At 40.3% G+C, this 24,443-nt stretch overlaps 1 protein-coding gene and 1 long non-coding RNA gene across 2 annotated transcripts in view; one reads left to right on the top strand and one right to left on the bottom strand.

Annotated features, from left to right (window-relative positions):
• The first annotated feature begins 2,895 nt into the window (after nucleotides 1–2,895).
• Nucleotides 2,896–4,330, top strand: LOC107836328 (uncharacterized). Its single transcript, XR_001662210.1, has 2 exons — nucleotides 2,896–3,064; nucleotides 3,973–4,330. It is a non-coding gene; the product is annotated as an uncharacterized LOC107836328 (long non-coding RNA).
• An 8,454-nt stretch (nucleotides 4,331–12,784) lies between these two features.
• The window catches only part of LOC103138518 (rho guanine nucleotide exchange factor 18-like), a 38,315-nt gene continuing 26,656 nt past the window's right edge, over nucleotides 12,785–24,443 (bottom strand). The window contains exons 22-24 of the mRNA XM_007552731.2: nucleotides 21,045–21,402; nucleotides 19,888–20,016; nucleotides 12,785–17,664 (exon numbers count right to left, since the gene is read on the bottom strand). Of these exons, the coding sequence (XP_007552793.1) occupies nucleotides 17,378–17,664; nucleotides 19,888–20,016; nucleotides 21,045–21,402 (774 nt within the window). The 3' untranslated portion in view covers nucleotides 12,785–17,377. The remainder of the gene's footprint in view (nucleotides 17,665–19,887; nucleotides 20,017–21,044; nucleotides 21,403–24,443) is intronic.

Below are 24,443 nucleotides of genomic sequence, written 5' to 3'. Positions count from 1 at the left end.
TTATGTGGTTTTGAGGTAGTCTGTGCGTGAAGTGGATGGTGGCAGGGCATGGGAGGGGGCTGCGTGGCTTCCCGTAAACCTACAAGAAAGGAGGCAGCGAGTTGGAACAGACAAGGACGCCGCTCTGGACCTTTCTAGCCAAACATCGGCGTGTGTCTCCTGGCCTGAGACCCCCAGCTGGGCTCTCTGCCTGCTGCTGACTGGAACAAAGGCGCAGTGATGAGGCGAGAATTGACCTCCTCTCACCTAACCCCCCAGGGGGCCCTGAGGTTTGTTCTGATGGCCAGCTTAAGATTCCCTGCTGCGTACGGATCGATCAATACGAACCGTCTGGCCTCTTCAGATCTGATCTGACTCACACCATGATCTCTCTCACAGATAGGAACATCTGTCGCTGCATGTATTTACTCAACTGTACCGAGGTAAGGAGGGTTGGATTTAGAGTGGAACAAGGGTTGAAATTGGGATTGGAAGGAGGGTTGGAGGGAGATTTAGAATTAGGCTTGGAATATGGTTTGGAAAGAAGGTTAGAAGGAGGGTTGAAATCTGGGTTACAGTCAGAGTTGGAGGAAGGGTTGGAAGGAGAGATGCAATCAGGGTTGGAATTATGGTTGAAATTGGGATTGGAATTAGAGTCGGAAAGGGGGTTGCAATATGTGTTAGAAGGAGTGTGTAGATTGATATTGGAATCAGGGTTGGGATTCGGCTTGGGATGGTAGTTGTAGTGATGGCTGGATGGAGAACACAAAGGATGGTTGGAATTAGGGTTCCAACACTGATGCCAACCCTAATCGTAATCCTCCTTCCCATCCTGATTCCACTTCAACTTACAAAATTCTAACTCTTGTTCCAACCCTAATTCCAACCTAATTCCAGTATTAGTATTTCAGCTAGCTAGTATTTCAAAATGTGATGGACCATTTTGTCAGGTTCCAGATTGTGAGTTCTGATGAAGATGACATTGTTAGCGCTGCTCTCTGGGGCCGGGAAGCGCCTGTCCCGTTTGCCTGTCTGTTTGGCTTTTTGGCTCATTTTAACTGCAGTGAACATACAGTAAACATTGTTCTGTACAAATTTCTAATACTCTTTGGGTGGGATTTTTTCACTGACTGAAAGTTTTCACTTCTCTTCTATAATTTTTCTCTTCAATTTTTTTTATGCACCCGTAAAAACCTCACAGATACTGACTGAAAGACTCTGACATGTCAGCCAGGGTGTTATCATGGACGTTAACGCCACTGGACATTTGAAATGGCTGATTTAAGCCCCATTCAGTCTGAAAAATGGTAATCAAATATGCTTTCCTATTTCCTATTATTCATTTTTAATGGTAAGAGCTTTGGAAATCGGGTCACCTTTAACTAATTTATCCCTCACAGTGACAAAATGTTTGTCAAATATTTGATATGTTTACAGTTCAATGCAGAGTTTATAATCATAACCTAATTTATTTTCAAAGTCGTATGCCCTTTGTTATTATGATTTGACAGAGGGAGACTTGATAAATGGTAACTGCATGTAAGGATTTGACTGAAAACACCAGCAGGAGCCTCTTCATAAAACTTGCAGAGGATCTGAGAGAAGCCTTCAATCTGACTCTTACATAAACCTCTCTGGCTGCAAAGCTCAGCAAACATCAAACCTTCTCCCCCCACATGCTGCTTTATTTCTCACGTTCAAACATCTCCTCTCTTTGTTCTGCGTCTCAACCTCCAACAGGAAACACAACAGGTTTGATTAGGCTTTGAAAAACATCCACATATACCCCAGCAATATCAAATTGCTGGGGTATATTTGATATACCCCAGCATATATCATATATATTATATATATTATTATATATTATATATATATATATATATATATATATAATATATAATGCATATATTATATATGCATATAATATATGCATATAATATATTGCATATATTATATGCAATATATTTAAATTGCATATAAATATATGCAATTTATATATTTGCATATACAAATTGCAAATTGTATATGCAATTTGATATTGCATATACCCCAGCAATATCAAATTGCTGGGGTATATGTGTTCCTTTTCTCTTCCCCAAGCAGTGTCAGATGTGTCTTCACGTCTTTCTTGCCCACTCGCTCACCCCTCGTCTCCCCTCGTCTGTGGGTATCTTGCTTGGCAGCGGCTCTGAGGTTTCAGAGCTGACTGGCGAAGCAGACGAGGAGTAAACACAGCGAGAGACAGACAGACAGTCAGACTGTGTAACCACCGGAGCAAACGAAGAGGCTGGCTCATCGCTACCGTCCGAGGAATAGACGCGTACGTCTGAGGAAGGAGACAGGGGGGATGGGTGGGCTCACAGGAGCTGACAGGTCCTGGAGGCCTGGATGTTTTTAAATGTGAACGCGATGAAGACTGAGGCACAAGGCGGCGTGTTGTGTCTGAAATCTTTCACACTTGACTGCCACTGGAAGATGCTGCTGTGTGTTATTGGCTGAAATGTGAAGCTTACATCACTCATATATGGTGTGTCATATTGATTCAGGACTTTTTAGAAAGAGTTTGTTGGTGGGGGGTTGGGGGGTTTCTCAGGGTGAAATAATTACACCTCATACCACCTTAGTGATTTGGAAAAACTGGAATTAGGTGTGCAGACTGGAATTTATCATACATTTTCTCTTTTTAGTACATTTTATTTTAGGTAGAGTTGAAGTTTGCTACATCCATTTCAGCACTGGTTTTTATGTTCCTCCTACTTGAACAATAATTTATTTCTAAAGTTTAACTATCTGATCCTAGTATAATTTACCAGGTTTGTTTTTAATAATCTCTGCTTTTGATTAAGATTAAGGAAACTATTTTTGTTGTTGTTTTTCAATGTTGCTGTAGCAACTTCCAGTTTGAACCCTTTAGGCGAACTGGCACAGAAACTGTTTGTTTGCCTGTGAGAAGCTGAGTTCAACTGCAAGGCATCAAAAACAAAGATGAACTCTGAAGCATCAGCTCCCAGATTGTCAAACCCATTGTGCATTTTCCAGAGCCAAAACACTCTTGTCCTCTGCGATCCTCTCTGCAGTTTACAGGGTAATTATCGCATTGTGTAAACAGCTATTTCAGGGTCTGAGTGTTGGCAAGCCTCAAAGCTCCCTCTCTCTCTTATCACAGAGATCCCAGCTCTCCACTTCTCTTTGAGTCAGAGGTTCTCACTGCAGATCTAGTCGGAAACAGAGATTGTGAAAAATAAACGAGCTGCTCTTTACACGGCACCGTGCGTTTGGCTTACCTTTCCGTACTCACTAAATCCAACGTGCTAGACTTTCTTGCCGGTTAGCTTTAATCAGCGAAAGTCTCATTTTATTTTACTGTTTGAAATTTTGAGCAACTTGGACGAGTGAAAGAAAGAGTCTCGTGCCTAAAATGCTATCTTCAGCAAAATCTCGATGTCTGAAGAAACCTGCAAAGACCCGATGAAATTCAAAAGAGAAAGTTTTATAAACCAACAGAAAGCCTGAAGAAGATTCAGGATATGTCCTCTCAAGACACTTTAAAAAAAAAAAGTATTCAATTCAATTATGATTAGCATAATGTTGGAAATGTACCCTATTCTGTCTGATAATTTCACCAAATGGAATCATACATCATTCAGTAGAGAGAACTGATCCGAGCACTTAGCCCTGCGGCACTCCACAAGTAACACAGGAGGTTTAATGTGTTAAGAAGATCAACCTAGTCAAAGCCCAGACCTGAATATTGGGAATCAATGATTAAAAATTATCTTTCAAAGAAGATTTTCTTCCAATTTGACTGAGCTTGATTGTTTTTTGTTTTTTCTTTTACATAGAAGAGTTGCTGAAATTGTATGATTCCTTCACAAGGCACTTATAGCCTGTGTTGCTCTTGTTTTTGACCGAAAGAATGATTGTGTGGTTGTGTCTGTCTCTGACTGAAAAACATTTTCTGAAATCCTTCTTCTTTTCCTCCTCAAACAAAAGGGAGAGGAACCATCTGTAATCTGTGCTTTCTTTGGATGAGGAGCCGTGGTGATACTCAGTCACGTCACAAAGTCAACACCAGGATGGTTTCATTCAGGGGAAAAGCACACAAAGGCTTCAGCCGTTGACTGAGTGCGATGAGCAAAGACTGCGGGCTGAGCCGAGCCGAGCCAGCGGACATTCCAGGCGAGCCGGGCATACTTGGAATCCTGTGGCACAAAGGGACACATTTCTCTTCCTCTTTGTCACTAAAAACCCCCATAAACTCCTTTGTTCTTTGGGTGAATGGATATCTTTTTATAGAAGTATAATTGCTGCTTCCTTTGGCACTCATTAATAAAACAGAAATTAAATCCCAGTTGGGTTGAAGAGAGGCTTGAGGAGGGAGTGATGGTGGAGACTGGAATGGTATGGAAGTTGCCTGAGGGCAAAACACAGCAACATTTTCTCTCTCTCTCTCTCTCTGTCTCTCTCTCTCTCTCTTTCTGTATCTATCTATCTATCTATCTATCTATCTATCTATCTATCTATCTATCTATCTATCTATCTATCTATCTATAATCAAGTATGTCTTTTTATCTTCACGAGGACTTTGCATTGACTTCCATTCATTAATTTTTCTTATGGGGCTGGGCTTAGAGACCAATAAGGAGCACCATAGTTATTTATTGGAAAAATTAGTTTCATAAAGGTGAAAAATCCTAAATCAAACAAACACAAATGTGTTTATATTTCTTCCATTTATTTCAGTAATTGCAATTCTCCCTAACCAAACTGGGATCCGTCACATTAGGACCAGGATTTATTTCGTATGAGCCCCATCAGGCTTCAGCAGGTTAATAATATTGGAGAAAATGTTGCAAATATGCAATAATGACAAGTACATGCACACACACACACACACACACACACACACACACACACACACACACAGCGTGAAAAAAACTCTTCACATTCCCAATGAACAGCATTTGGCTTCAAACACACCATCAACAGCCTGGTTTGAAGCTGGAGTGTGACAGATGTAAGCCTGCCCTCTGGCTTATACACACTCTGCAGAAAATCAAACCAAACTGAATTATGAAAATAAGCCAAGCGCAGGAAAGAACGTCTATGTGTTTTTTTTTGGGGGGGGGGGTTGGGGGGACTCCCGTCTGTCGAGCCAGTTTTCGGTTGACCACCACGGATGGGATGTGACACCGAGGATGAATAATACAATAGAGAGATGCAGCTCAGACGTGTCAGCAGCATCTGTCTCTGTCTGGGGCTGACGTGTGTCATCCTCCCTCCTCATTCAGAGCGCGGCGCAGAGGCTTGCACAAAACTAATGAAGCAAGCACATGCTGTATTAACACACACACACACACACACACACACACACACACACACACACCGTCTTTGATCGTACTCTCATACAGACGCGGTCAAACTGTGCAGCGCAGGTCAGACTGAATGAGGAGAGAAGCTGCCATGTGGCCTCTTTGTGAACGCTTCAGGTTCCTATATCCGCCCCCAGTCTCATTTTGTTCTTGATGCACAAAAGATGAGGGACTCAGATCAGCTACTTTAAGATAGAGCAAAAATACTGAATGATTTATGATGAGACTGGAGGGAAAAGCCAGTTGTTGCCGGGTGTTTTGTTCACGGCGGTAAACGACCTGAGGAGGAGTTTGTTAAATGCTCCGTTTGGTCGAGAGCCACAGAAGAACGATTAGAAAACACCGAATAAAAAAAAAAACAGAGGCTGAGGAGGAGGAAGAGGAGGAACTGAGGAAGAGATTTTCTGCATGCAAACAATAGTCTTCCTTTTTGTGGTTGAGCCAGTTCAGATCTGATGCGAGCTAATGTCGCTTTATCTCATCATCCCACTTAATGCACTTTAACACTTTGCCAAAAAGATCTGAGATGTCACTGGACTGAAATAAGATTTAAGATGAAACGAAAAAAAAAAAAAAACTGAATACCACTTGCATGTGTGTGCATGCCGTGGAGAAGCAGCTTCTTTCAGCTGGTTAACAGTTTCTGCTTTGTTGCGTAAGTGAAGGCCGAGGGCAATAAGGAAATTCAGTCAAAGGCTATAAACTGTATACCTAGAGGTGAACAAGTTCTGGCTTCTGCATCTGCTTCTCAATTTGGATTTCAGATTGCAATGTTTTATGAATTCAGCAGTTGAAGGGTTTTTTTGTTTTGTTTTGTTTTTTACATTTCAGTTTTAAGATAATTTCATTTCAGTCAAGCCACTTCACAAGACAAAAAGGTTTAATTTATAATGAATCAGCCACAACTGGGGCATATTACTATGCAAATGCATGCAGCGTTATAGAGACAAGTGTTGCAGAAAAAATAAAGGAAATACAGGACCACTGAACATGGGACACAGTCCAGTAGCATTTGTCTGGTGCAGGGTTTTTAGGTTTTTGAATTGGCAGACTTTGTGTGGGCACAAAAACAACCAGCCATGTAGGAAAATTAAGAAAAGAATATCCCAGAGTGGTGCAAGCAAAACAACATTGTCTGCAAAGTATATCCAAAAGCTGATACGTCTGCTGAAAGTGTTTAATGCTATTTTCAAAAAAGCAGTCAAATGTGATTTTGCATCTAAGGGCATACAACAGGTGCAAGCTTCATTTTCTTAATACTTTGGGATTTGAGCTGAAACTCTTAAAAGCAGCTGCACAAATCCACTCAGCCGCGTCTTATTCTGGTGCTTGGCGCTGCAGCAGTTAGTGCCCTTTTGGTCCCTTGGCAGCGTCTTCCTGTCTCCTCCCCCTCTCCACCGACTCCCCACTCCTTCTTCAGCAGCAGCCAGCAGACAAGCCACCCAGATCTGCCAGGATCCAGCTTCTAAATCAGAGAAGCAGTGTTTAGATCCCGCTCTCAAAGCACGGATTCAGTGGCAAAACAAGCACTGCTGCCCTCTGCTCATCCAAAACGAAAGGAGGACGCAACGAGGAGGCTCTGTGTACTTATTCTCCTAAAATTAAACCTCACATCCTGCCAGAAAATGTTGCAAATGAAACCTATAGCAGTTAAAATGCAATTGAAGAATATTTATACTGAAAGACACGAACCCATCTTGTTTTGAGAGGGAAAAGCCGCTTCCTAATGCTTTATGTGAAAGTGAAAGGGGTCATGTTGGAGTGAAACACCACTTTGGGCTTTGTTCTTTCAAATGGACACTCGTAGAGAGCTCCAAAAGATACGTCAAGGAAGTCAAAGTGCCCCATAAACAAGAGGGCATCAGGTCTTGGAGATGCTCCCAGCTCCTTTTACTTTAGATCCACTTTCAGTGCATTTCAGGTCTCCCTCCAGGACTCCAGCTGCCATTTTACTCTCAGTCTGCGTGTTTGTGATGTTTTTCCTGTGCTTACTCAAGGCACACATCCACCCTGACTTTTTGAGAGCTGATTTTTAAAGATGGAAAACTTTTTTTTTTTTTTTTACAAAAGGCTCCCAGCTCTTTGTGAGGAAGAAGAAACTTAGAGACTTTAAATTGCTCACAACTCCTGAGCTTTTTCATCCAAAGCTGCCGGTAATGTATTTACCTTGGCACTGCTACTATTTGTCTTGAACTAACTAAATATGTAGAAGTGTGTGTGTGTGCGTGTGTGTGTGTGTGTGTGTGTGTGTGTGTGTGTGTGTGTGTGTGTGTGTTACATGAAGGAAATAGTAATCCTTTGAATAGCAACAGAGACCTCCCACACTGCAAAAACCCTGAACAACAAATGGAAAATACTTAAAACCGAGGACAGCTGGTTTATGTTTCCTTATGAAATTTTAAAGAGTTTCCTTTTTAGGGACTAAATAAAACACAATAACACACTGCAATAAAAACAGCTACAAATAAAGTCACTGGTGAATATTTAATGTTGCATATATGTTAGAGAAAAATCCAAACTGAAGGCAAAAGGCCTGTTGACGGGTTCTGATCCAGCTGTTTGTCCCTATTAATCAACCCCTATTAAAAATTTATGAAAACTTAAGAACTGGAGACGGAGTCCTGGGTCTGCATGGATCAAAATCATTACCCATGTGCTCTCAGCGGGAGTAAGATGGGTTCTGTGTCCCATTGATTAAGATGCTTTGCTGTAAAAAGTGCACAGATTTTGAGAACATACGTTCTGGAGCTGGTAGGAGTTTGTCTTTGTTGCATCAGGAAGTGAGGTACTTCTTAGAACTGATGCTATCATGAGGAGAGAACATGTGAAAATATGAAAGTTGCATCTTAAAACATCAGTCAGCAAGTTACCAACCTCAAGCAGACCACCGAATTGACTACAAAGTCACTTAAGGGCAACAAAGTCGATGTAAGCGTCCCTCCTTTGAATGCTCAATATGAGCAAATACTTGTCGTCTATCTTTTTGTGCTGCTTTAGGCATCTTCACTAAATCTTTAGTGTTTTAACCAAACTTATTGATTTGTGGGACACAGAACCAGTCCTCTTCCTGAACAGTAGGATGGCTGGACTAAGGTGTCTGTACTTGTATATAATTTTTGAGGAGATGGACTTGACATCTTTGAAGACTTGGAAATTGTAGCAATAGATAACCTAGAAATCCGGATTTTCACATTTCTATTTTATTTGATTTAAGGAAGCAAGGAGGTTGAGCTGTTAAGTTTAGAGCACATCCTCAGATCTGAATCAATTTATATCAAATATGATTATTATAACCTACTGGAAGCTCACAAAAACATAATATAATCACATTTTCTAAAGGCTATAAATGGATGTCAGGTGATCCTGACTGATCTAAAACAAGGGGAAATGATCAGGATTCATTGTCAGACAGTGAGGTGTGTGTAAATATCTGCCTTTAAATATTTTAGCATTGTTTTTAGCTGTCTGTCTGTCTAAGGAAAAAACTGTATCTTAGACACAACACTATAGCTGGAAGAATAGAGAATTGCTATGAAAGGCTCATCTGTCACAGTTACAGCCTTTCCTCCCTTCCTGATAAAATGTGATCAACACAAAAGCACAAGGGAGTAAAACTGGTCCAACAGGACTGAGTCACCGAGCTCCAGCTGACTCCAAAATGCAGATCCCATGAAAAAGACAAAGGCAGAGTCAACACTGAGCACGCTTCCTTTATAATCCGTCTTTTCAGTTCACCTGAGGCGTCTCCTGTGACCCAACAACGGTTCTCCATCTGATCTGATTTCCACCTGGCACAATGGCTCTCTGTGGAGGCCTTCTCAACAGGAACTTCCTTTGTTGATGTAAGATAGGAGATCAGCCCAGCAGGGTGGAGGAACAAAGACTCTCATTCATCCAAACCAGAGCTAAGATAGTTTACATATTGTACAATCCATTAGAACTGTCTGTTGTAACACTGATGGAGCGCTGTGTCAATACAAGCCTCAACTATTCGGTTCCTTAAAAACAGCCACGGACAAACTCAAATAATTCAAATACCTTAGCTTGCACAAACCATATTTATCCCACAGGCTGCCTGAGAGGTTATGTAAGCAGGGTGTAAAGCAGGGGCATGTTTTACTGCTGACTATCTTGCTGTTATCACATTTGGTCTTTTTAAAAAAGAAAAAAAAAAAAACAGACACATGGAGTTCCTCCTCTGACACCCAGGAGCAATGAAACTACATCCAGGGAGCGCTCCACGTTTCACATTCTTCTCATAGCAAAACCTGGAGAAGCAACAAACTCTGGATAATAGTTCAGTGTTTGAAACCCAGCAGAGGGTCAAGCAGAAGATAATTATTTAACATTAACTTATTACGTTCATTTATTGTGTAAGGCAAACAATGCAAATTGGTTCAGCTTTAAGTATTGTTCAGTGAAAATAGTAGTAACAGTTCATATATTCATAATGTTCTCCCCATGTGTACATGGATTCTCTCTGGGTACTCTGGTTTCTTCCACAGTTCAACCACCAGTCTAGGTTGATTGGACACAGTAGACTACCTTTAGGTGTTTGTGGTATTTTTTCCTGTATTTCCTTGTGATTCGCTGAAGGCCTGGTAAATTGTCCAAGGTGTACCTCCACCTCATCCAACGACAGCTGGAGATAGACGCCAGCTCTCCCAGCAACTCTGCAAGGATAAGTAGGTATAGGAATCAATGGATGAATGATAAATATGATGGGTCACGGGTAGGTTTATGTGTAAACAATTAAAATAACATTTTTATTTGCATTTTGCAATTTTGAAAAATATTTACACACTTCTCAATGCTCAGTTTTTGCAAGTTTCCACTGGTATTTATACGAGTTATCTTTTCTGATGTGCTCCAAGTCTTTGAGGTTGGAAGAATGTCTTACTGTCTTCCTAATCTGTAGCTCCATTCACAGATTAACCATTAAAATTCAATTTAAATCTCGCCACAGCTCACATCATCCAAGCATCTTCAAAGAGTGAGGAAAGGTATCTGGTAGCCGTCCATCTTGAAACTTCTAGGCAGCTGAGGCAATACTGCAGAGTATAACGGATGACAAGACAGTTGTTAGCAAGCACTGCTAATCCAACGAGGTGGAGGCCTCTTCAAAACATGATTATCACCTTAAGTCTGAAGAAACATGCATGTAAAATTAAAAGATTACTTTATACCTAAATCTGCCAGGACTAGGAGTCATTTTGTGCTTAACTTTAAGCAATTACAGAAGGTCCAGTATAATTAAAAAAAATGCACAGGATTATGCTGGTGCAGTAAAAGATTATTTTTAAGCTTTTTACACATTTTGATCACAGGTAAGGGTTAGCACAGGTAAGGCTGACACTGTATTTACTGATCTAGCAACGTTAATTAAGTACTTGAATGTCCCCAGACATTAAGTAATTAAGTCACTGTATCACATTGTCAACAAGCCAAACTGACAGAAAAACACAGTAAAATAGATGTAGATTCACTGTAAATATTGAATGCTTAGACGTATGGATCCCTTAGGAAGCTCAATAAATCTGGATACTTATATTTTCAAATACATTAACTATAAAAGACATTCAACCAGAGCTGTCTGCTAAACCCATTTGTATCGTCTCTTCCAAGACTTTTCTTTTTAAATTATTACAGCCGAAACTTATAAAACAAGTCTTGAGAATAATGTGTTTGGCCTGTCATGAGAATCAAAAAGATAATCCCTCATTCTGAAGACAGCAGCAGAAGCCTGAAGCCCCAGAGTAGATTTATGGAGCCAAAACCAAAGTGAAAAACAACTGCTGACACAGAGTCTATCAAACTCAAATTTGTCCCAGTGTTTTATGGCGTTTGCCTGGTCGTCTCACTCTGTGGAGAGACTATTTGTCTCCGACTCGCACACAGACACAACAATGGCGGCCAAGACTCCGGACGTCCTGTGTTACATAAACAGCCTCGGAGCTGCGAGGTAGGTCTGACACATGACCGGACGCGATGGGCAGAGCAGTTGGAAAGAATGAGACAGGAGCAAAGACAGAGGAGGAAAAATAATTGTCGAGAGGAGACAGAGAAAAGCCACTAATGACAGCCGACAATAAAACAGAAAGAAAAAAAAGGGCGACAACAGTAGCGTCTGCCACGGCGGGATGACAATAAGGCAGGAACTAGCAGCCTTTAGTGTTGGAGAGGGATTGAAGGGCCGAAACCACAGGGCCTCGAAATAGAGCTTTGTCTGGGGGTAAGCTGTTATTAGGTCGTCTAAACACGGGGTCCTTAACACCCTGCTGCACCTCCTAGACGCTGCAAAAGGGTGAGTAAGCCAGCTGATTGGGTGGTCAGGATTATTTTGATGAGCAGTTAATAAAATCCTCAATAATCAGGGAGAATTACATGTTCCAGCAACCTTAGCTCAGCGGAAAGGCTCCACTGCACGTTGGATAGAAATTGTCTATGTGAGCCACAAAACAGTTAAACGAGTAATTGTTTAAAACCTGCTTGCAAGGCAAAGCAAATGTTGAAAAGAATTTGTTGAGTTTTTGTAAATCGTTTTTTCCCGGGAGATGTTGCTTTAGCTTTGCACAGTTTGTCCACACTCGAGATGAGACATGATTATTAAACCCGGGATGTAGAAGGGGGTAGTTTTTGCCCTAGCTGCGGATCAGATATCTGTTCACAAGAGTTTTGTGGATCTGGATTCATTTGTGGCAATACCGGATGCTGGGGCTTTCATGGGGCAGTGTTATGCGTTTTCCAGCCACATAGTATAACTTTATAGCCCAATCAAGTAACTATGCAACCTTCAGTTGTTATAAAAGTGCTACATAAATCAAATATGACTGAAATTACGCAGTCAAATTACTTTTAACACCTTGAAATTGGGTCTCTATCTCCAACACTCCACTTTCAGGAAGTCATCACTCCTTTAACTCTCTAGCAACACTTTTACCGGCATTACATTGAGATGTAGCTTCTATAATGAGCAAATAGAAGTAATTTGAATAAGCAACTGACCTAAAATAGAAAAAAATAGACTGAAGTAAAAATGTGTCTTTTTATGCAGCAAATATCTAGCTTAAACTGTAACAAAGATTAGACTAGACTTTGTTTAGGGTTAGATTTAGACGTTGGTAGATGAACGAAAATTTCTGAACCAGAAAATGGCCAATGGCGGTGAAGAATGAACTTTTCCAACTTCCTGTAGCAACTAGCTATGCACAGGAATAAGTTAAGATCTGGTTTCAGCGATTTAATTTTCTCCTCTGTAACAACGGAGCATGCGACATTTTGTTAGCATCTTTGATTATAAGGAAATAGGACATTCCTTAGTGCTGGTTGTGTGAAGGTAAAGTTGAGGTAAGCCGTTTATAACCTTCAGTCACCACAAGAGGGTGCTCTAGCCCTGCCTCACCTCTTATTAATAAAAATAATTCAGACAAAAGTGATCATTTGAGATTTTTATTACTAGGTCTCTCTAAGGCAGCGGTTTGTGCTCTAATGTGGTGCAGTGAATAAGATAAAGAAAAAGAAAAGTACAAAAATCAGTTTTTTAGCCGTGTGCTACAGATGTCATAAGTGTCGGTACAAACAAGTTTACAGAAAACAACAGACATTATAATCATTTATTTTCCTCTTCAAGTATGCTACTATCCAAAGTGACTAGTGTAAAATTGGCAGAGGAAATAAAATATTTTGCGTGTTTATTTACATATTACAGGTCCAACAAGTGTGCATAAAATGCTTCTTCTGCTTTGTAGCACACACACACACACACACACACACACACACACACAGACAGACAGACAAAAACATACACGTACACACAGTGGCACGACTGACCACATTCTGAAATATACAACAGTCAAGTACACCAAGCGTCCGAGTGCAGCGATGCAATGTTTAAGACTTCATTTGATCAGAACAGTGGCACCTGCTGAGGATTGACGCAAAACTCTGGAGCAAAGCTAAAGTGCTCTTACACAAGTTCTTCCATCTGCTGCAGAGTTATGAACGTACCCTGGAGTGAGCGACCACATGAAACATCGACAGACAAACATTTTTTAACAGGATACCGCATTATAGTTGAGGACAAAGCCAGAATGCGGGGCACCAGGCATGGGCAGGTTTCTGCTATCACTGCTATATAAAGTTAGGCTTTTAAAAATTTTTTTAAAAAAGCTACAATTTGACGTCGTACCTTAAATTCCTTTCAATGAGATCCCAGAAAACATGTTTGAGTGATGGCGTTTTCTCAAGCTTGTAAAGAGCAGCCCCTCCCCCACCCGTTGCTGTTCACTACTAATTGGCTGGCTGAAGGAAAGCAGGTTTTGTTTTTTTTAAACAGTTTCTTGAAAGTATTTAAAAGTCACTAATAGGCCTTTTATTAAGGTAATGCTGTTTTAAACAGTCGTGAAGCTACAAGCAGACTGGCTACCTGAGCAGATAGCCTGACTAAGCAACCAATTTCACCTGGTAATGTTTATTTTACTCTATAAAAAGCAGAAATTTGTAGTATTTGAATGCAGTCAGCATTTGGAAACTAATATGGTGTTTGTTCTGTATCAGGGGTCTGCAACCTTTACACACTAAGGAGTCGTTTTTGCCCTTCGTCCAGCTATATAAAACTTTAGGGCCACAAAAGTCACATAACCCATTGGTAAAAGGACAACTTAATTTTTGAATATCTACTGTAGGAAAATTAGTGGTCATTCTTTTTAAAGAACCACCATTTTGTTTTTGGCTTTAGGTTTTAAAACAAAGAAAAACTATAAAACATTTGCAAAAAGAGGACCGATACATTTTCTTAGGTGGCATGTTGATGTTTGTGGAAAATGAGGCAAAAAAAAAAAAACTACAAAAAAAAAAACAGTTTCCACTATAATGATGAGTCAATAATATTACAGATACTTCTGTTGTGGAAATTCAATGAAGAATTTATTCCATGCAAAAAAAAAAAACTTGTTAAAATCTGCATTTTTGTATCCATCTATATAAAATAGTGGTTCTGCACTATTTTAGCCATTATGGAAGGACCAAAGAGCCGCTGTTGGCTGTGGAGTTGCAAGTTGCAGATTCCTGCTCAATATGTTGCTTATAAAGCCAGAAAATGTTCTATATTATTGTAGCAGCAACAGAAACATCTGTTGCATTTTAGTCTTCAATACCAGAAATTAAACCTTAAAACATAAAGCACACCAATCCATGCCTACTGATCCCACCGACATTCAGCTGGTTCATCGTCATCGTGTCTACAGTGTAGAAGAGGAGTGATCTGTAATCTGGCAGAGGAAGCGTACGATTTCCAAAAGCCAGACCCAACGCAGGATGTGAGCTGGACTACAACATGCTGTAAACAATTGCTACGGACACTCCCTGAAGAATTTTCTTTTATAGGCAAGTAAATAAACCTTGTGGATAACCACAGAACGCGCACGGTGTGTTCAATCCTCCGTGCGTGTGCACAGAGTGGAACAGAGTCAGCCGAATGTCTTTGGTTCAAACCACTAAAAAACAAGAAAAAAAAAAAAAAGAGCAGACAATTATATTTTTAACTGATGCATAATCTTGGTGAAACCTCAATCATGAGTCGTACCAGAGAGCCAGCAGGCAGCGGACATCGAGTTTAGTTCGGACAACAAAAACAAGTGAGGAGAGAAAATAAAAAAATAAAAAATGCCTTCAATTTCAGTTAAATTACAGCAACATTTGATTATAGTTTTATCGACGGCTGAGAGCGTCCACAGGTGAGCTTACATACAGGCGTGTGTGTGTGGGTGTGTGTAAAGTGTACACAGAAACAGACTTCCGCTGGATTTTTACAACCTGATTCATGACAAATGAACAAATTAAGCAACAGGAGGGCAGCTAATGCTGTAGGTCACATAAAGTATGTACAAAAATATACAGGATATAAAATAAGCCGCTCCGGGTGACCCTACTGAGCTTGGTCTCTGTCTGCAAAGAGTTAAAAAAAATAAAAAAAATGGAAACCTCCACATTTTCTTCTCAAGACAAATAGATTTCAGTTGTACATCTTTTAACATTCACAATCCTTCAAATGAAATATTAAACGTGAACCAGAGTCCAGTGGAACAAACTCAAAACAGTTGTGTGCATTAACTTTGAAATTGATAGTCAGCTGCAAAATACAAACTTTAGGTCTCCTTTTACTGCTCTGGTTTTGATTTGCACGAGTAATGAGTGAGGAGAAACTCCTAGAACTTAGGCAGCCGTTGCTATTTCTTCTTTTAAAACGAGTTCTCCAAACGCACTCCAGAATAGAGATGCACCCAGCAGTGGGCTGGTGATCTGCCTTAACCAAGTGATCAGTTTGATGTCCGAGTTTCCAACCAGCAGAAAACTTCATGCATAAAAAGCGACCAGGTTGTCGTGACAACACTTCAGTGTGAACGCAGCTGACGAGTGAAGACGACTTGAGTTTTGGTCCCACTTAGGTGATTAAAAATGAATCAGAGGAAGCACAGAGATGCAAGAAGCTAGTCAAGAGAAGACATGTTCAGACACGCCTGTGGTAGAAGAATCATAGGGCTCACAGAAATTTATTTTATACTTTTGAGCTTTTAACCAGGCTGGATTAACGTCGGTGGCCTTTCAGAAATTTTAACTAATGGAAGGATCTAAATACCTAAAGATGCTTAATAATCTATGATATGGAATGATAAGATTGCTTAGAATGTAAACTCCATGATCATTTTGTCTGAAACAGAAAAATCTTGTTTTACATCAACGTTAAATCTGCTTCCTTTATGTCAAAAAGACCAGAAAAAGATATTCTAACCCAATATCTTCTGATATTCCTCTTGAAATCTGAATAGATATTAAACAATACAAGCACCTCAAGCTTAAAAAAAAAAAAAAAAATCAGATTGGAAATCAGCCTCTAACTCATGATCACAACATCTCTACCATGAAGGGCACCGTCTGATTGCTCATCCTCCGATTCTGAAGAATCGTTTGTTTTTAAAGTCCAGCATGCAGACGGAGCTCACAGCAAACTCAACATGAGCAGCAGAACAAACAGATTCAGTTTTCACCTGCAATACGTCTTTTTTACTTTCGTCAACCTCTGTGAAACAAACTAAAATGAAATTTCAAATTTGACCACGTTTTGCCATTTCGCCGCTTATATAAGCACAATTCTGGTTCGTCATTTTGACCAAAGCAGAACAAGATTGGCAGATTAGCGTTATGAATACAAAGAAAAAAACTCTCCAACTCTTCTAAGGAAAGTGTGTTCTTTGAGTCTCACTTCATATTTTTACACATATTACCCAAAAAAAAACAAAAAAACAAGCCCTGCCTTTGCTCAAATAAAATGTTAGTCAACTTTCTAAACCAGCAATAAGACTGGTGGTGTTACGATTTTTTTTTTTTTTGAAAGAAGCACATTTAAGACAAGTACCAAAAAATGCAATTAAGCTTTACAATCATAAAAGCTGTACAATCAACATTTTTCAACATATTCCCCATAAAATGTTCCTTCATTATTTTGGAAAGGAGTTTTTTTTTTTCATTTTGTTTTGTTTTTACAATGTGCAGATGAAACTTCAAGCAGAGTTTTGATCACTTCTGATGAAAAGCTTCATGATGGTCCAGGACCAGCAGGAGAGAGCGGTAAATATCCTTCACTGAACGTTTTGCTTCTCACAAGCTGAACTTCTTCTAGATTAAAAAAAAAAACAAAACGATCCTTCGCCGTTGTCCTTTCAGTCAGATCCTGTTCAGAAACGTGTTTTGTGTCTTTGGATTAATAAAACTTAATTAAAATAACAATAAATCAACGCAAAAGAGAACAAAAGAGGTGTTCTCTTTTGTTTGAGAACACCTTTGCACCCCATACTTGTAAGTATTTATACCTAAGAATTAAATTAAATATTGGAGGCAGCTTGGATTAAAATGTGAATTAGCAAACGCTATCGAATAAAAAGCCGGGGGAAATTTCTCCACGCGAGCCTCGGCAATAAGTTGTGGTCAGACTGGGGGGATCAGTGCTCGGTCCTGGGGCAGCTGGAGCTTTAAAAAAATATGACGTCCTCCTTGTTGAGGTCCTCAGCAGGGAGGCTGTAGGGCGGCGTCGCGCTGAGGCCGTGAACGTTCAGCGGGGCGTTGGCCTGTGCGATTTGGCTGAGGCTGTGCGGCTGCAGGTGGGGCTGGAACGGGAGGGAGTCGGCGCTCTGGGAGTGGAGGTGGTGAACGGAGGGGGGAGGATGGGGCTGCACGCCCTGCATGGGGGGCTTCTGGTTGGAGCCGATGGAGGAGGTGGGCTGCGTGTCTAATCCAGTCTGCTCTGGACTCAGCTGATCTGAAAACACCAGCAGAAAAGAAAGGGTTAATCCAGAAATCATAAACAGCAGTATGCTTGCAATATTCCGAGCTGGTCAGAACCGGTACCAGGGGCAGATTTGGACTATTTTCCCCTCAGTTAAACATAGACATATTTGGTATCCATGGAAACGTCAGAGTCTTGACTAGAAGGTGATAAAACCCATTTGAGTTGAGCAGGAAGCTTCTGAGTTTATTACCAAGAGCTGCAGTATAAACATCAGTGGCTAGGAACCCACATCAAAGAGATATTGTATGGAGTTCTGGTAGTGCCAAAAAATAATATATTTTGGTGGTTTACATATTTTATTCAGTAATGTGTGTAAATTTGTAGCAATGTATTTAGTTTTTTATTTGATTCCTAAAGGACACACTGCAAATATACATTTCTTATTGATTTACAATATTAGAATAAAAAAAAACATCAAAAAGGTAAAAATAAGTTTAGTACGTTGAGTAAACAGAAACACAGGAAACTCCCAGTTTTGTAGATGGTGACAGCCAACGCCAAAGGTGAAACACCAAGGGATTTTTTTTTTTACTAAAACTTCTTTAAATTTGCTTAGTTTAGCTTAGCTACTTCAGTCTTTGTACAGGTAATGTGTACAGGTGGTTCTACGGTTTCCAAAAGTTGGTAGCCTTATTTATGACATTTCTAAAAGGTTTATATGCTGTGAATTCAAAAAGAATCTGGTGAGGGACAAATAATTTATTTGTCCCTCACCTCAACACTATTTTATGTTCCATCCTCACTTTCGCTGAAACTACAGACGCTGCTGTGATATTTACATTTCTGATGGAGTGCCCAAAGTGTTAGCTTTATTTTCAATAGCAAGATTAATGAAATACCATTTGTAATTGCTGAGGTCATTTTAAACCCTTCAGAAAACCCTGTGTGGCCCACTTAGCCCTTACTGAAGTGAATCACATGAGATCCTCCCAATGATTTTTATTCAAAGTGATTGTGAGAGAGGAGGATTAAAACGTGTGTGTGTGTGTGTGTGTGAACAGAAGAGCTGGCCATTTATCAAAAGGAAGGATGAGAAACTGATTGGTGTTTACACAGGGCGAGGCCGGCATGAGGGTGAGCTTTTCAGAGGAATGCCACAGGGCGGGGTCCCGCTTGCCCAGGTGAACATTCAGGTTTGTGTCCGTGAGAACCAACTTCAAAGTTCAAACGTGTACAGCAGAAAAATGCAGCTTAGCAGTCGGCTCAGTTTTACTCGAGAATGTTTGCAGATCTATTCGTCATTCTGTACTTTTAACACGAGACGATTAAATGATCATTATTGGTGAGTCAACCATAAAGATAATATTACACAAAATTGGCAGAGAACGTTAGTTTCAATCCCTTATTGTGTCTTTTGATGACATCTTAATTTTGTTGTGACGCTTCCATTAATTAAAAGACAAATAGAATCAAAATAAAACAACGTGATAAATCATTACAAATGGTTTGTACACTTTTCACACAAAAATTCAAGCATTTTTCAAGAATTTTCAAGGCACGTTTTGAAACTTTCCCAGCACCACACTTCGGAGTCCAAATGAACAAAAGAAAACAGTTTCTATTCAGTGTTGTTAATAAATACTTTGTGATGGTATTTTATATTCTACAGCAGGAATGAGTTAAACTACAAATATAAGAGAAAGTTACAAAAAAATCTAAAACAATATTCTCACCAAGCTTTCTGACAGAGAAAAAAAATGTTTTTTTATTATCTTTAAATATCTGAATTTAATTATAAATATCGCTTGGGAAAATTAGGCTTTTAGTCATACGTTGGATTGCACTTTATTACCCAAGAGTGCAGTTTGAATATCAAGTACACTCAAGGACCACCACCACGTCGTGTTGGTATTCTTTTCTTTACAGAAATCAAGCACTTTCCAAACCTTCAAAACACCTAATAGAAGTTCAAGCATTTTTCAAGGATTTCAAGCACCTCCATGAACCTTGTAAAAAGAAGGAGGAGGAAAAAAAGGAAGTCAGGTTATAGAAAAGCGGTCACAAAAAACTATAAATATACAAGGGTGTGGTATGGAAAATGGGATTTCTTTCACCTTAAAATTCAACACACAATTATCTACCTCACACAGAGTTTCATCTGACATGATCCACAGGTATCATGTCAGATGATGATTTCTTTGCCAGTTTTCGATAAATGAGGCGCCGTGAAGATGTGTTTATCTGGACAGATACCTGAGTGGTGATGCAGGGAGTGAGACTGGAGGGACTGCTGATGGGGGCTGATGGAGCGTTTGGCCTTCAGGACGTTGTCGTCTCTAACAGACAGTTTCAGGGGGAGCATCTGCTTCATGTCCACAGAGGCTAAGAGGAGGATGTCCAAAACGGAGAGACAAAAAGAGACAGAGGGTTGGCAGATTGCAGTGTTAGGCGTGTGGAGCAGTGAAGCTTCCCACAGGGAAATTTTTTAATAATTTTGAGGGTAAAACCATTTGGTTTTACCCTCAAAATTAAACAATTAAAATTAAACAATGGTCTAAGGTAAGGAATGTGTAAAAATTAACAAAAATCTAATGATGCATTTTACAAAAGTTGTAGTTCTATAATTATTGTGGGAATCAAAGTAAAAAGGAGGAGGAGGAAATGTCTTAAAGGCTCTAAATATGGCTCAGTACAAGTGCAGACATGCAGAGAGGAATCTCAAAAACATTCCTTCTCACATAATTTGGAATTATTTCAAAAAGACCAACTCAAAACTTGTTTCCTTCTGAGATAAACATCTACATCTCCCACAGGCTGACAGCTGCGGCGGTGTCACTGCTGGCGTCGGCTTCTGAACGCTCAACAACGCTGCTGGGAGGACATGTTACCCGCTGCTCTAATTTCACATGTTGACTCCCACTTACAAACTACCCCGCTCGGGGTAGTCGGCCTGTGCCTTGTTCTGAAAGTAGACGGCTACACTGGATTTAACTTGGGGGGTATCAGAGTAAAGAGGGCTGAATGCAAATGCATGCCGTTCAGATTTATGTAAATATATATTTTGCTGGAGTATCACATGCTGTCCCATTAAACACTGGGGTTTGTTTCCAAATAAACCGCATGATCAATAAAATAAAATAAAAAAATTAAAAAAAACACAAAAGAGTCTTTAGTCTGGTGCATCGGTCTCAACTAGCCCTTTTTTAAGGACAATTTTCAGTATTCATTTTTATTTGTCGTTTCAAGTGTCTTGTTGATTTATTGTGATATGTTTGTTAGAAATTTAAGTGTATGCTTTAAGTATATGACTTGAAAATGGTCTGAAAACAACAAAATCTGTTATTGTGACAGGCCTAATAATAAAAAGGAAGAAGTACTGTACTGGTAAATGGAAATCACTGGTTGCTTACCAGAGCTGTCGGTGCGATGCGACGCTTTCCCACTCTTGCTTCCTTTCCCTTTGCCGCTGTTGATCGCTGCCAGTTTGGTGGGGATCTGCTGCTGCACCCCGACCGGTTTGTGCTGCTGGTTGGTGGTGCTGAAGAGGTGCAGCGGCACCTCCGTCTTCAGCGGGAGAGGAAGCGTCGAGGAGCCGGTCTCCCGCCGGAGCAGGACATCGGGCCGCTCGGGGTAGTCGGCCTGCGCCACGGAGAGGCTTCCCCGCACGACGGGCTTCTGGGAGTGGGGCGACTCGGAGACGCAGGTGGAGCCACTGAGACCGGAGGACGAGATGAGATCCCCATTCAGACTGCCGGACATCGGAGCCACCTTAGAGCGAAAGAGGAGACAGTAGGTCAGTCGCTTCAACGGGGTTAAGAATCAGCATCCTTCAGTTCAAAGGATGGGTTACTGATCTCTACACTGAAATTATTTACATCCGTGGTCTGATTCAGCTGATGAGAAACATCCTGCTGTGTGTGTGTGTATGTGTTTTGTAAACACTCTGAAACACAAGAAAACAGCCTCTTCAGTCTGCAGAAGACACAGGCTATAAATCAGCAGCATGAAGCAGCGCCATCACAGAGATCTGTTTACTTCTCCGTATTTATAAGCCAAGGAGGAAATGAGAAACACATTGAACGCCTGCGTTCTGCAGAGGAGTCAGTTTAACAAAGGCTCTAAAGTAAAAACGCACAAAGACCATGAACGTGTGCCCCCGCAGAAACACACACACACAAGCACATGAAATGAGAAACATAAAACCACTAATGGTCCCTGTGCACATAAAGGCGTGTCTGACAAAACAGACAGGACGAGCAGGGCAACAGAAACAGCTCTCGTGACATTAGAGGACGAAACACACAGCCTGCATTGTTTGCAAAATTACAAGAATGAACTAAAGACGATGTGAAGATCAAGTCAAACAGGAAGATTTCAGCATCCGAGAGCCTCTGCCAGTGTTTGTGTTACTAATCCAGCATCTTAAGTTACAAGAACCATAAAAAGCCTCCAATAGGTGCCATTAGAGAGAATTAAGAGAGCAATCAAGCAGCTCATTCCTTGCAAAAACACTGCGGTTTTCCAACGCTGCCCCAGGATGTTTATTTTACTTTAGGCAAAGGCATCAAAAGCTAAAAAAAAATAAACATGTCTTATGATGGTGCCTTGCAAGGTGTGTCAAGGGGAAGGAGGTCTAAGCCAAGTAGCTTGAAGACCCAGCAAACCAGCATCCACCCAAGGGTTTTAAAGCTCTCCGTGGCAAGACTGTTCTCACCAGCATTTGTGTTCTGTAGCACACAGCTGTCAGAATTTACTTGAATGAGTCGTTTTAGGGTGTCTTTTCACTTTAAATCTAAATAAGCTGCTGCTGGCCACGCAACTGACAATGGCTGTAAACAGATGAGCAATTATACATCTTTGAAAAGGAGAAGTGGAGCCTACCACACAACCAACAGGAATGCAGCAAGTATTATGAAATTATTGTTATAAAAAGGACTTCTGAATGTGATCTGTCTCTACAGAGTTGATTTAGCTTTCTAGGGATGGGGATTCTGCTGGGGGCGCGTCGCCATGATCAGGGAAGCACTAGCTTAGGTTTAAATGGGGAATCTCTCCATCTGCTCTGCTCGGTGCGGCCTCCACCTGGAACATGACTGATGATCTTAAACACTATGCTTCCTCCAGCTGTAACTGGAATAACTCGAGAAAAACAGAAGCCTTTGTGTGGGAAAAGTATCCTTCATCCCTTCCCTGACGCTGCCCTCCTCTTTTCCCTCCATCATTTTCCCTTCTTTCAGCACTCACTCATCATGACACACAGATGTTTGACTGTTCCTAGAACAAGGCAAACAGCTTTAATGACAAACGGATATTCATGTAAGAGGCCACATGGCACAAGGAGTTCTGACTGACAGCTCGTAAACGGGACTGAACGCCTGATGATGGCAGGTTTGGACTGGCTAATTACACAGCGCCTCATCCTGAAGGCTTCATGGATTCTCATAAATCAAGCACATCCATACTGACAATGCACAATATATTTTCTTGTGGAAACTTAACACCTGAAACAATCTTGGATCTACTTCCACACAAGCTCCAGACCTAAATCTTACCTAAACTTGATTGTAAGACGTAGAGTGTGCGCACATAAGAGTTTGAAACTTTGGCTAAAAAGTTTTTTTCCAGAGGAAACAAGAAAAATTTATTTTTTTTTTTCCCACCGATCCAACAAAAACAAAATTACCAAACATTTGAACCCTGCAACAGAGCAACACTGACTGAGGTTGGCCAATTTTGCAAACAAAAATAAGCAAATAATTAAGTCTGTGGACGTGCAAAAATGGTAAAAACCTCAAACACTTGCAGCTGTAACAGCAGTGACAGAGGGATCTGCATGTAATAACTCTGTTAGGGTTGAAAACAAATGTAAAACACACTTTTTCGACTTTGATTTGTAAAAAAAAAAAAGAATGAACAGCATTTTCCATCTACTTCACAATTATGCACTATTCTTTAACGACTATAATAGTTATTGGAGCTTTATACCGTTTTATCTGTTGCTGTTTAAATGTCGGCTCATATTACCGTTTTCCTCATAAGCTTCTGCCTTTTGCCAGCTCCCAGATGAAAATCTGTCCCGTCTGGTAAAATAAAGGCTGAATAAAATAAAACATCTGTAAATATTATACTTTGTCTAATCTAAATTCTCAACATAATGAAGTTTGTTTCTGTACCGTAGCACTATATAAAACATACGATATGAATCCTCAGGCATGGCTCTTATTTGTTGAAAGAATGAATTATACTATAAAATATAAAATAAAATTATACAAAAAGCACAGCTAACAGATGGGATGTGCACACAGACAGCTTCATAAAGCCTTGTGCTTTCTCCTTGTTCGTCAAGAGAAAGTGACTCACAGGCATCTGTGTTTGTTTACAAGGCGAGGGCGGCCATAAGCACCGACTCAGGGCACTGAATTGTAACTACGTCTGCAGACGGAGGTTACAGATGGAGGGGGATCGTTTACCTTTGTTCAGGGCACAAATGTGAGTCAACATCTTATGAGACACTTTGGCAGATTTTTGTGCTCCCACAACTTCAGCAGTTTTGTCTAAAGGCATCTTAAATGTGAGCGTTATATTTGACAAATTGTTTGGTCTATTAGTAATCAGCCTAGTTTCTTCCTTTAGTAAGTTTACGTCAATATCATTTCTCTAGACACTGAAAAGTTCAATAAATCTTAATAATGTATAATTTTATTACTTTACATTCACTCAATTCCTCTATAATTAGACGTGTAAAGAACCTAATCGAGATCAAACGAGATATAGGCTGAAGGTGAAATTCTTTAGAAAAACTGACGAGC

Source organism: Poecilia formosa, unplaced genomic scaffold, assembly GCF_000485575.1.
Source record: "Poecilia formosa unplaced genomic scaffold, Poecilia_formosa-5.1.2 Scaffold52, whole genome shotgun sequence".
Classification (NCBI taxonomy): Eukaryota; Metazoa; Chordata; class Actinopteri; order Cyprinodontiformes; family Poeciliidae; genus Poecilia; species Poecilia formosa.
This window is presented reverse-complemented; position numbering and strand designations above follow the sequence as displayed.